This window comes from Lepisosteus platostomus, chromosome 17, assembly GCF_059453375.1.
Source record: "Lepisosteus platostomus isolate fLepPlt1 chromosome 17, fLepPlt1.hap1, whole genome shotgun sequence".
NCBI lineage: Eukaryota > Metazoa > Chordata > Actinopteri > Semionotiformes > Lepisosteidae > Lepisosteus > Lepisosteus platostomus.
This window is the reverse complement of record NC_142627.1, coordinates 10,503,643-10,516,207: the sequence shown is the minus strand read 5'-3', so window position 1 is coordinate 10,516,207 and position 12,565 is coordinate 10,503,643. Positions and strand designations below refer to the sequence as shown.

The 12,565-nt window shown below is 44.1% G+C and overlaps 1 protein-coding gene across 1 annotated transcript in view; it reads right to left on the bottom strand.

The window, feature by feature from the left end:
- Positions 1 to 12,565, bottom strand: part of ptk7b (protein tyrosine kinase 7b) — an 85,339-nt gene that overhangs the window by 6,442 nt on the left and 66,332 nt on the right. The window contains exons 5-13 of the mRNA XM_088610670.1: positions 12,315 to 12,462; positions 8,400 to 8,530; positions 6,945 to 7,211; positions 5,859 to 5,995; positions 5,268 to 5,403; positions 4,588 to 4,707; positions 4,034 to 4,183; positions 3,496 to 3,640; positions 1,253 to 1,380 (exon numbers count right to left, since the gene is read on the bottom strand). Of these exons, the coding sequence (XP_088466796.1) occupies positions 1,253 to 1,380; positions 3,496 to 3,640; positions 4,034 to 4,183; positions 4,588 to 4,707; positions 5,268 to 5,403; positions 5,859 to 5,995; positions 6,945 to 7,211; positions 8,400 to 8,530; positions 12,315 to 12,462 (1,362 nt within the window). The remainder of the gene's footprint in view (positions 1 to 1,252; positions 1,381 to 3,495; positions 3,641 to 4,033; positions 4,184 to 4,587; positions 4,708 to 5,267; positions 5,404 to 5,858; positions 5,996 to 6,944; positions 7,212 to 8,399; positions 8,531 to 12,314; positions 12,463 to 12,565) is intronic.

Here is a 12,565-nt window from a genome sequence, read left to right as displayed (position 1 = left end):
GGCCAGCCTATCAAACACAAACTATTGCACAGCTCACTAACTCATGGCCCACATTTAAGTGACAATACTAGCATCACGGTTATAGCAGAGATACAATGCGGACAGTTGTACCACCTCTTAAGTGAATATTATCGAATGAACACCTGTGGACAAAGCCCCTAATTATAACCGTTGAACATATCCTTCTCCTACTTTTCTATAAAGTAACACTTTATCACAAGCATTCTTTTACAGATGGACACAAGCAATACTAAACCTTGTTTATAACCTAATTTAGATGAAAGGCAACTCACAAAGAAGTCAATTAAATCTTACAGAAAGTGTTTATTGCATTAAACTATCTACTGCATTAAATCAATCAAGATTAAGTTACTGCACAGATGTTAAATAAATGGTCACCTTAAAGTTATGGACTAAAAGTTACCCTTTTTATTTATAACTTTCATAATTGAATATAAGCCATTTACAGCAGCTTGATTCAATTACTCCCTCCATCCTTGTGACTTATTTTCAGAGCTGAGGCTGTTTCTTGTCAAGATACAATAGGTACTTGCTGGCCCTTGGCCTTAGATGCCTGCTGAATAAAGACACTTTAGTAATCTGTTAGATCCTGTACAATCTTTGGAAACCTATGTCTCTGCACTCCAACTGGCAGCAATTACATAATCCCCACAACTGAATAGCACATCAGACAGAATACCCTTTCTTCTATCTGTGTACTTAGTTTATCCTTCCTATAAGAGGGAAATAAGCAGGAATGTGGATGAATTCAGTCTAGCAGCATCACCAGGTTTATAGACTGATGTCAGATCACAGAAACTAAACAAGACTGGACATGGTCAGTAGCACAAGATCTCCATGAAAAAAATGTTTTTTTTTGATTGACCAGTAGGGGGCACTCCTTCCCCTGAATCCGTTTCCAAGACCACTGGCCCAGAATAGTGACCAGGAGGAGGTGCTTTCCTTCAGATGAGACATTTAATTCAATGTCCTGTCTACATGGTCATTAAAGATCTTGAAACACTGATGTTATAGATAAAAAGCATGTAAACAGATGCTTACAGGGGCTAGACAACATTTCTATTTAATCATACATACAAATATGGGACAATTCATTGCTTATGGTTTTTTATTGAATTTTGGGCTGGTGGATAAAATTGTCAAGCAACATTAACTGGGCAAATATAATCTAAAACCCTGTAGGATTCCATGACAGAAAGCTCATTCACCGTAATGATCTGCATCCTCTTACCTACAACGTAGAGCTGAGCTCCGCTTGATCTGATGTTACAGCTGTTTCCAGCTATGCAAGTGTATTTCCCTGTGTCCTCTGTGGTCACATCCCTGATGATCAAGGAGCCATTTGGCATCTTCTGAAATCTGGGAGACAAAGAAGAAAGAGGCCAAAAATTACTAACTAGCAAAGAGCACGAAGGACCCTACTGGTTCTGTTTTAAAGCTTTTACAGGCATTCCTTGACCTATTGCGAAGGCAAACCTTTCATAAGAAGTCTGCAACTACATGGACGATTTAGTCTCTAGCTGCACACTGGCCAATGTGAAATTTAGAACGTATTTGTTTACAGGGTTGTGAAAGTCATTCATGCTGCCAGAGTATCCACATATATGGACCTTTAGAAATCTTTTACAAAAACGGACATTGTAGAGGAAGCCTTAAATATGTACGACATCCATTAACCCAGATCTCAGGGTACAACACTGCTTCCAAATTAAATATTTCTAGTTAATGGCCATGAAATTATGTTAATCAAGAGAAATATGATTCTGAAGCAACTGTGTCCAAACACAAAAACTCAATTTCTTAGGAACCTCGGGAAGACCACATGCCAAATCATTTAACCCCAGATCCTATTAGCCTTGATGGCTAACCTTTTCCCCCTTTACAAGACATAATTCTACTGCCTGCAGCACTCTGAGGGGTTTGCGTGACCAAAGGCATTTCACTGAAACAAAACAAGTAAAGAGCTCACTCTCTAACAGTAATTAAAGAAATAATAGGAAAATAGCCAGCCACCATTAACCAGGCATCCAAGTGAGTAGATTTACAAGGCTGAACAAATAAGCATTTAACTCTTAAGATGAAAAAAAACAAGCTGTATACAACATTTATATTAGAAAACAAAGACAATTAAAGTTATTCTGATTACATTTCTATGGTAAATGCCAGAGAAGGCTTAACTCCACTGCACATTACTGATCAGTATAATTTTTCATTTCTCTGCCAAAGACCGTATAGGGCTCTAGTGCCTTAGTTCTCATCCTGCATGAGTATACAACAGCAGGTCACACAAAAAAGGTCTGAACGAACAAGAGAACAGATGAGCCTGTCAAGACTGCAACATAGCTAGTAGCCATATCACCCTGCAACTCAACTGGCAGTTCACTGAAGCTCAGCAGGTGTGAGCCTGGTCAATACCTGGATGGGAGACCTCCTGGGAAAGCCAAGGATGCTGCTGGAAGAGGTAGCAGAGGAGCCAGTAGGGGGGCGCTCACCCTGTGGTCTGTGTGGGTCCTAATGCCCCAGTATAGTGATGGAGACATATACTGTACAAAGGCACCCTCCTTTGGATGAGACATAAAACCAAGGTCCTGACTCTGTGGGCATTTCTCAAGACGTGTAGGGGTGTTACCCAGGCATCCTGGCCAAATTTCCTATTTTGGAGAGCAGTGTGCTCTCCCAGGATCTGAACCCACAACCCTCTGATCTTGTTTGTGCTCAAGACTGATGTGTTTTCTCCTCTTCGGTATTTGTTTAGCATGGCAAGTCCCTTGCGTGTCATGTGAGGAAAGATTTCAGCCAGCAGCCATATCACCCTGCAGCTCACAACTGGCAGCCCACTGAAGCTCAGCAGGTGTGGGCCTGATCAATACCTTGATGGGAGGCCTGCTGGGAAAAAGTAAGGTTTCTGCTGGAAGCGGTGTTAGTGGGGCCAGCAGGGGGGTCCTCACTCTGCTGTCTATTTGGGACCTAATGCCCCAATACAGTGATGGGGACACTATACTGTAAACAGGCGCCATCCTTCGGATGAGATGTAAAACCGAGGTCCTGACTTTCTGTGGTCATTAAAAATACCAGGGCGTTTCTCAAAAAGAGTAGGAGTTTAACCCCGGTATCCTGGCCAAATTTCCCATTGGCCCTTATCAGTCATGGCCTCCTAATAATCCCCATCTATGAACTGACTTCATTACGTTGTTCTCTTCCCCACTGAGAGCTGGTGTGTGGCGAGCGTACTGGCGCACTATGGCTGCCATCACATCATCCAGGTGGGGCTGCACACTGGTGGTGGAGGGGAGTCCCCATTACCTGTAAAGCGCTTTGAGTGGAGTGTCCAGAAAGTGTAAGTAATTAAGACTACAGTTTAGACTATGGTGTAATGACATCCATACAATAAAACAAGACACAGGCAAAAACAATGGAGATTATACACAATATAGTAAATGAAATGGAGGGTGTTTTTTCTGGTGTGAATCAAACCTGCTTTTGCTGGAGTCCAGGATCTTGTCCTTGATCATCCACTGTATGTAGGGCTCAGGGTCTCCAGTGGCCTGGCAGTGCAGTATGGCGGTGTGACCCTGGTACACTGTGGTATTCTCAGGCTCCAGCTTGAAGAGTATGAACACTGAGGCAAAGGCCAGGCAGAGTAAAAGAAGAAATCAACTAGGTCAGGTGGGTGTTTTGTGGGGAAGGTCTCTCTTTCAACACACACAAAAATTACTAATCATAAGTATTAAAAATAGAATGATAGGAGTATTTGCTTGCCCAGTCAGCAGTGTGGAAAGTAACGAATGAGCTTCTAATTCTGAAGGGAAGCAAACCTGAAACAGCTGGCACCCAATTATGAATGCAAACACTGTGTACAAGACCAAGCAACAGGTTGGTCTTGCCTTCCAAATTAATATTCACTACATTCTAAATATGCAGAAGTTTGTAGCTCTCTGATTCACTGGGCTATACTTTCATGACTTTTTGCCTGCAGAAGATCGGCCCCACCTGCATGGGAGGACTACCTTACCTGCCACATTGAGATGCACCACAGCACGGATCTCCCCCTGCAGGCTGTTGGAGGCAATGCAGGTGTAGTTGCCAGCATCACTTCGAGATACTTTGAGGAAGTGGAGCGTCCCGCTCCTCTGCTTCGCACTGGAGGGGATGCTGCTGCCATCTGAAGGATGAACAAACAGGTCTGCATCACCACCACCACACTGGAGCACAAGAACACACACTATCAAAGCTGGGCCAAAACAGGAGTCTTACGAAAGGCTTCAAGCAGTCATTATTGAAGCCGACTGACTGGTTTGTGACTTGAGTGAAGCAGTATGGACTCCTAACACTGAAATGCAAGGTTGGATTTTTAAAATTTGAGTAGCTTAGTCCGCACATGTGGTGTGCAGAGATCTTCTGCAGTTACTGCTTTAACCTAATATAAATGGAGTGAACCGGAGGAGCTCGATCTGCCCCACGGCCTCCTCGCGCTTGCAAACTTCACTCTTGCTCGGGAGCCCTCAGCCTGCAGGAAGGTGAGAGGTGGTGTGGAGGGCTCTTTTGAGCCCCTGCAGAATCACTGACCTGCTTTAATCCACTGGATGGTGGGGGGCTCTCGGCCCTTTGCTGAGCACTGCACACTGATCTCTTTATCCAGCTCCATGCACTGCACTGGCTGGGGAGGAGGGGTGAACTTCAGTTTTTCTGAAACACAACCATGATGGTATGAGAGGAGAAGAGAGAGGGGCAGCCATTAAGTACAGAGCACAAAATGTACAAGTGCAAAACATAGTACAAGCTATCCATCTTGGAGAGTGGCAAGAGACCTTACAACCTAAATTGACCACTTGTGGAATCTGAAGGGGATTTTAAGATCACAATTCATATCTTGGATCATTCATTTATGCACATTCAATGCAGGTTGGTTGATAATTAAAATTACTCTTTGGTACCTTAATATAACGCAGAGAAAATGAAGGGGATACCCCTCCACGCCAGTTAACATGTCTGGTTGCAACCACACATCTTCATCGTTCAAAGCCATTAAAAAAAGATTTAATGAACCAACATGGAAGTAGAAATCTTTCCAAAGTTTATTAATGTTTTTAACAAACCTTAGCGCTGTTCATTAATGTTGTTCAGTAACAACCTCTAAAGGTTCGGGCCACAAAATAAGATGAATGCTTATTTCAAAGGGGGTTGCAACAGCATTCCTTCTGAAGTCTCACTTTGTCTGGAAATCTTAGTGAAATGGAGAGCCTTACCCAGGATGTGCACACGAGCCTGACCCAGGATAAATCCAGCCTCGGTCCTGGCCTGACACCGATAAACTGTCCCATCATACACCTCCACATTATTAATGCGCAGGGACCCATTTGGAAACAGTGTGAAACGGCCATCCTAGAATAAAAACATCTTGGATAAGGAGCTGGCAAAAAATATTCTTTGGATTTGAATAAAGGCTTTTTATGCCTTAATCCTAAAAATATTCCATGCTGTTCCATTCAATAAACTGATTTTGTAACAAGCGAATTCTTAAGATCATTCACAAAACGATTGACATTTTTCTTCAACTTGAGCTGTGAATGAACAGAACTAAAACAGGAACTAATTCAGACTGCAGACTGTCAAGTTCTTCTTTGCTGACAGTCACTTGCCCACGGCTATAGAGAGCACCATTATTCAAGCAAGGCAGGAAAATATTTGCGCCGTCCTTTCCAACTTCAGTGCAGCAAGAAAGGCATTCAGCAGCTGGGCTCATTGGTATAGTTTGTCTTCAGGATGCACAGATTTGGCCCGCTGCAGGGAGAGCTTTGTGTGTGCATGAGTGAGCACACTTTCCCCCAGTCCCTCACCTCAAAGTGGATCTCATTGTTGTTCCGGAACCAGGTGACCTGGGGCTCAGGTGTGGCCCTAGTGTGGCAGTGCAGGAACCCAGGCTTTCCTTCCTCCAGGTTGCTGTCCACGGGCTTTGTCACCCACTCCGGGGCAGCTGGAAGTGCACACAAGACTGGACTTTACAAAAACACACTCCGTCCCCATGTCTCCACCTTTAAAAAGTACAGTGCCACCCTCTTATACACAAGAGCTGAGGTCCATAATCGTTTGGATCACATGATAATAAGTGATGGGATTTTTTTTCCTGAAATGATGAACCATATTATGATATTACATGTACAAGTAAGTGCTTTTGCTTGTATCAAATTAAATTGCTTTAAAGACACAAAAAAATCAAGAAACAGTCGCATTTAAAAAAATCTATCAACAATTCTGAATATTCAAGATCTGCAAATTTTTGAAAGATGTCTCCTCCTGTGTTTGCAATATTGCGCTAGACTGATCACCTATTGATATTACAGAAACAAAAACAAAAACTATAAAATTCTTTCGGAACATGTCCAATTCCAAATCAGTTTTGCTTAACGTAAAGGTCTGTCTTTATTGTAGACTCCACAACATCTTTTGAAAAACCTTCTGAAGTCCCACCTTTCCTCAGTCAGCACACGACACCTAGCTTCAATATAAGGGAGGCTTTCAGCTTCTGTTTCCCACCCTGTTGATCTAAAGACTTCGGGTCGAAGTGCACTATTGTTTAATGGAAGTCACGACCATACCATGCTGTAACCCCTTCTGCACTACAGAAGGTCAGCTTCTAACAAGGCAATACTTTGATAATACTTAGTGCTAACAAATAATCTTTTTTTTTGCTAGTGTCATTACAGGCATAGGAGGCAGGCAGAGTCAGTCCAACACTAAAAATCTTAATTCACAGCAGTTTAAGCAACCAGCACCATCTGCATCCAATTTCCTCACAGAGAACATAATGGCTCATTCCACATGTGCAGCTGCCAACACAAAACCCTGGTTTCCTTAATCTGGAGAAGGAAGGTTACAGCCGTTCTCCGGGTGTTGTGCAGCCGGCGAAGAGCGGCGCCGCTCACTTGCGACGGTGACCGTGAGCTCCTGCGTCCGCCGCCCCGCCTTGTTCTCTGCCACGCAGGTGTAGGCGCCCGCGTCCCCCTCCTCGGTGGGGCTGAAGACGAGGTCGACGCCGTCCTGGTAGAACCGCCCGCTGGTGGGGACGCGCTGCCCGCCCCTCTCCCACCACACCTCCGGCTCGGGGTGCCCTCGGGGCGGGCGGCAGGGCACGCGCTGCATCGTGTCCGCCGTGAACACCTTCGACATCGCCGGAAGCATGTCCTCCAGTTCTGGGATTACAACCGGAAAACGTTGGTTTCCCCCCCACACCGAATTCATCGGCATGCAATAAGCAGCCTTCATCACGAAAGACGTGACCTGTCCAGCTCGGTCGCTCACACAAGCCTGCTAATGGCCCACCATCTCTGCACAAGCCTGAAAATGGTCCCGAAAACACGGCAAACGTTGAGCAGCCCAACAAACACTAGACGCATTATTCAAACAGCCCTGCCAAACAATTCGGAAGAGGAAGAGACTAAATTGCCAATTTAGAAAATAGCAGTTCCCTTTTGACAAGCTGGAAGTCATTTGTATGTTCAGGGAGTCTGGTGGAAACCATTAAACACTCAGTCTGCACACAAGGTTTTTAAAAGCAGGTCAGGAATATTAGTCGGTTATGTAAAACATTTTAAATGGCATTTTAAGTACATAAACTATAGAATTGGCTTACCCGTTCTAAATTCCGAGTAGTCATGACACAATCTGGTTTAAGACTGTAATGGATTAGCGTCAGATTAAGTGAATTAATGCACTTAGGTAGGGCCGTGGCTCATTGGGTTAATGCGCCACATGCACGGCCCGAGGGTACCTGCTTAAAAAGGTCCAGCACTAAAGGCCTCACAATGGCAGCCACCGTGCCACTGTGAGGGCACAACCGGCTGCTGCTCACAGGCCGGGCCGAGAGAGCGGGAGAGAGGAGCCAGAAGCCCCGTCCCACTGAGAGAATCAATGGGCCTGTTAAAGAAAGCAGCAGGGCAGAGCTTTTGAAGCAGGAAAAGCAAGACTAGGACAACTGTTAGACCCAGAAAAGGCAGGCAGGGTATGATTTCTTTCTTTTGGCAGCAAAGGTAGAAGTAAATATTATAGTTAATAAATGCATAACCAGGAAAAATGTATAAAAGAAACAAGTACTCTGCTACAAATTCAAAAAGGGGAAAAAAAAAAAAGACTTGAAGTTTATGGTACACTGTATTAGAGGGTCTTAAAATTCATTTTCTTTTGGAAACATTGAGACCAAGCTCTCTAGACGCCAGTCCTCTGGAATAGGCACATGGAGGTCTCCTTGCACCTGGTGAAAGATTCCCCCTGACCTCAGGAAGATTCAGGATTTATCTTTGTGGCAGGAAAGCGTGCGAAACGAGAGGGAATCCCGGGCCGCTCTGTGCTCGGACGCAGTGCGAAGGCGCCCGAGGTCGTACCTGCCAGCCTGAGCGATGCCTGCTGTGTGACGCGGTTCCCTCGCACGCCTTGCGCCACACACTTGTACAGCCCTGTGTTGCGGGGCTTCACCTGTGTGATCAGGAGGGTACCGTTGGGGAACACGACCACCCTGGAGAGAGAGCACAAACACATTAGTAAGAGCAGAACAGTATGCACAGGTCTGCACTGTAGACGCATTGTATATCCAGTCCCTTACCCAATCCTAGCAAAAGGAGCTTCAGAGCAGAGGGAGGGGACACTACATTGCAAGCCTTTGTAGTCACCACTCATTCCTAATAAAGTGATCTGATCAGGAGTGCTCCCAGCTGCAGTAATACATGTGGTGGGTTGTACATACTAGAGTTTTTCAGTTCCGACTGGCTGGAGGCAAAATCAACAGTCAGAAAACTTTGTCAAGAAACTCACAAAGGACAAAGGAAATAATTGAAATCATGCATCATAGGCAATGCCTTGATTCCTTCTACACATGACTATTGTTGTGGTTTTAAAGCTCATATTAAGGGAAATTGCCTAAAGCTATAACGATTAACCACCACAATCCTCCAAGAAAATATGTAAATTCCCTTTATCCATACACTAATGTAACACTAACAGGTTGAAAAACAATGAGCTTTAATATTTGGATTATCTTAAATTCTAGTACTGTTTTGGGTAAACACCCCCCTACCGGTACAGGTATATGAAGGTAATGAAAATGGATAAAAGCATTAAAAACTAAGGCATGCTACAGATTTACCATCTACTAAATAGAGAAAGATCACGGCAATTTAAATCTAAACTGTATGTGGCCTGTGTTTGTCATTTTAAGCAGACACTTGCATTGTGGAATATTAATCAAGCAGTGAAATTCATTATTTCTATATAGTGTAACTGCTGGGCCTAAGATACACTTCATATGGGAAAAGGCATGGTGCTAACTACTTAGTTAACTGACAGTTTCTAAAACCCTGCAATGCCTGCACAATTAAAGACACCCATTATTATTTGAAGTCTAACATTCAGGAAATGCACAGCTCTCTTCATTGAAGGCTAGGGTTTACACTGTGATGTGATGTCCCCATCCTCATGAACACCCCTGTCCAGTGTGAAAACCCTGTCTTAAGACAGATACTGCAGGTCACATCTGCCAGACCCCAGGTCAGCATGAGAAATATCGATGTTTGCCTTGGCAATGGATTACAAGCGCTGTTAGCAATTCTAAAAACAGCAGACTTTCGTACAACAGGGACCCTCCGCTTTTGGAGACAGACTCTGAGATGTCTATTTGAAGACGGGGCCTGAGGGCAGTTTCACAAGCTGAACAGTCAGACTGCCCCAGGAGTCTTGAGGAGAAATGTAACACTGATAAATGAGCCGGTGCATTTTTTTGTAAACTCTCTTATCCAGTTTTTTTTTTTAATGTATTTCCTTCTGGTCTTTAAAGAATGTCTTAGCAAATCTGCTTATGATTTTTTTAAGCCAAGCAAAGCACAGAAACCTTTATTAGTGAAGATTTAGTGCATTTTAATTTGAAACCAAAAATGAAAGCTTAATACAGGGAGTATTCTGTTTCTTTACAGATTCTGCTTAAAACTCAAAACTCCTTTCACACTCTCCTACCCTTGTCCAAATGCTTAATTATTCAATTCAGTAAAAAAAAAGCTATCCATGACTGAAACTCATCTTGTTTCTCTCTTTATAATCTCTGCATGTCAGACATGTGCATACTTAAATGCATCCTATTACTCTACAAAGAAAACAAGTGCTGCTCTTAAGCGGAAAGAAATACTAACAACTGCTATTGTAATCCAACTCAAGACTGACAAATTAAAAGTGAAATCTGTTAGTTAGTTCGAGGCTCAGATCTTCCTGCTAATGGAGGCCATTGAAAAGTTTAACTACAGTGTTGCAATTGCACCTCTTATTGAGCTGACTGTATAGTGTGGCATGCAGCGTGCTATATCCATACAAAAAAACAAATCTGATGTCAACTCCAAGGATTCTGTACAAGCCTCATTAGACAAGATCAGCATGATGAAGCAATAGAGACGGGAACTACTCTAATTCAACCCTAAACCGATTCAATAAAATGTTCTTCTCCTGAACTGCCTAGACAATACATGCAGTCACGAATGGTACCAAGTGATGTTTCCCACTTTTCTCTGAATGAGAAAATTCCATAGCAATTACTGTACTGACATACTGGTGCATTTATATATCATATTAATAATAACATTACATAAGTTATTAAACTCTGGGCTGGAACAATGTCAAGTTTTCTCAGCTCTAGGTACTCCCTTCATCCCAACTCAGATTCCACGAGACATTCCTCTCTGTCAAACACCGATGTAAGATTCAAAACCTTTTAACGTTGAAATACACTTCAGCTGTAATGTGAAGTGCTGAACAAAGCCCGCTTTAGTCTGCTCCAAAAAAGCAGCACTGGCTTGACCGAATTGCTCCCACCTCATCTGAACACTGATGTTTTCTGTCCAATTTAAAAACAGCGCATCCTGCTACCTATGGCAATCCTAGCAAGCCACCCTCCCCCTCCGGCTGCTGACACACACTCTGTGGTTCACATCCTGCTGTGAGGCCTGTTCACAGAAATGTGCGAGAAGCTCCAGCCTGGGAGACAGACAGCGCTGCTCAGGCTGCCGACGCCACAGGCTGGGCCGACAACTTTACAAGGGTGCAAAATGCCACTTGAATCACCGCGAGGGCATGTTCTAGCGTGGCAGTGATTGGAAACAGGCCACACAAGAAAAACCCTGTCCGGCTCTGTTCTGCCCAGGTCAAAGCAATTCTGTTTCCGCCATGTTACTTCCTCTCCGGCGCTCCAGGACTGACCAGATGGACACGCTTCGCAGACCCCACAGCTCTGTAACGCTCCAGTGACTGCAGGAGGCCCCATCTCTGGGACATTCCTCACGGCCTGCTCATTTCATTCCAGAGGAGCTCCAAAACAGCATCCACTTCACTTTTTTTATAACCAAGGAAACCACATTCCTATGTGATAGGTCCTGCAGCACACCTCTTTAGCACACAATCAGTCAAAAATTGAGATAATGTCAACTCAGTGTGGAGTTATTGGCAGGTGGAGCCATCGGTCAGCTGTGTTTTGCCTGAAATTTTAGGCTTTTGCTTTTTGCTTCTGGGATGAAGACAGACTATTTTACACTGGAATGCTGCTTATTTTGATATAGTGTCAAACTCTTTTCGTGAACAGAATTCCAAAAGCACAACAGGGACAGGGGGTTTGAACAGAGAATTAAAATGACAAAATCAATCAGTTACTCTTATTTCTTTGTTGCAGACACCTCAGAAGGAATAAAAAAAACGTTCCAACAAAAATAGAGGCATCGCACAATCTCTGCAATTATATGGCTCCATACATGAATATCATGTGCAACAAATGTGAGCCTCCCTAGTAATCTCCCATTGGTCTGACAAAACCTCATTCGCCTCAGAAGACCGCGGACCTCACCACATTAAATGATGTTAGAGAATGGATTGCATGTGCATGTTCTCTGAAATACAGAAGCTTGCTGCGCAAGCAGTGCCTGTCAGAGATCTAAGTTTGCATGAGCATTAATGTAAAGGGGTGTTCTGCCTGCAGGTCTGCACAGATTCTGATAATTCTGGATGATAAAGAGGGGTTAAAAATTGGTGGCTGTTGCAAACCAATGGGAATGAAGCAGATTTCTGCTGCTGTGCTAGTAGATTAAATTTGATCCCCAAGGGCACATTTCTGAAAACCCACGCACTTATCCTTGTGTGGGTTTCTCACCTCAATAAGCAAATATAAACCAACACACTTAGAGTTCCACTGGAAAATTACGCCATCTTATGGCACCCCACTTAACGTGGGACAGTTGGGCCGGGCCTGCCGAGACGAGGGGGAGCCGAAGTACCGTGATTTGTTGACAAGGAGCTCGTTCTCGTGGAGCCACTCCTGCAGCGGGGGCGGCTCGGCGGTGAACTGGCAGTGAAACATGGCCTCCTCGTTCTTGTTGACCACCTGGTCCTCTGGGCTGACCACTGGCTGCGGGAAGCTCTTATCTGAGGGAGGAATCGCAGAGTGGCTTACTCTTCTCGGGTCTCAGCGAGTTCATTCAAGTGAAAAAACAAATTAAACTGAGGCAAAAAACCGGAACTTCATTTC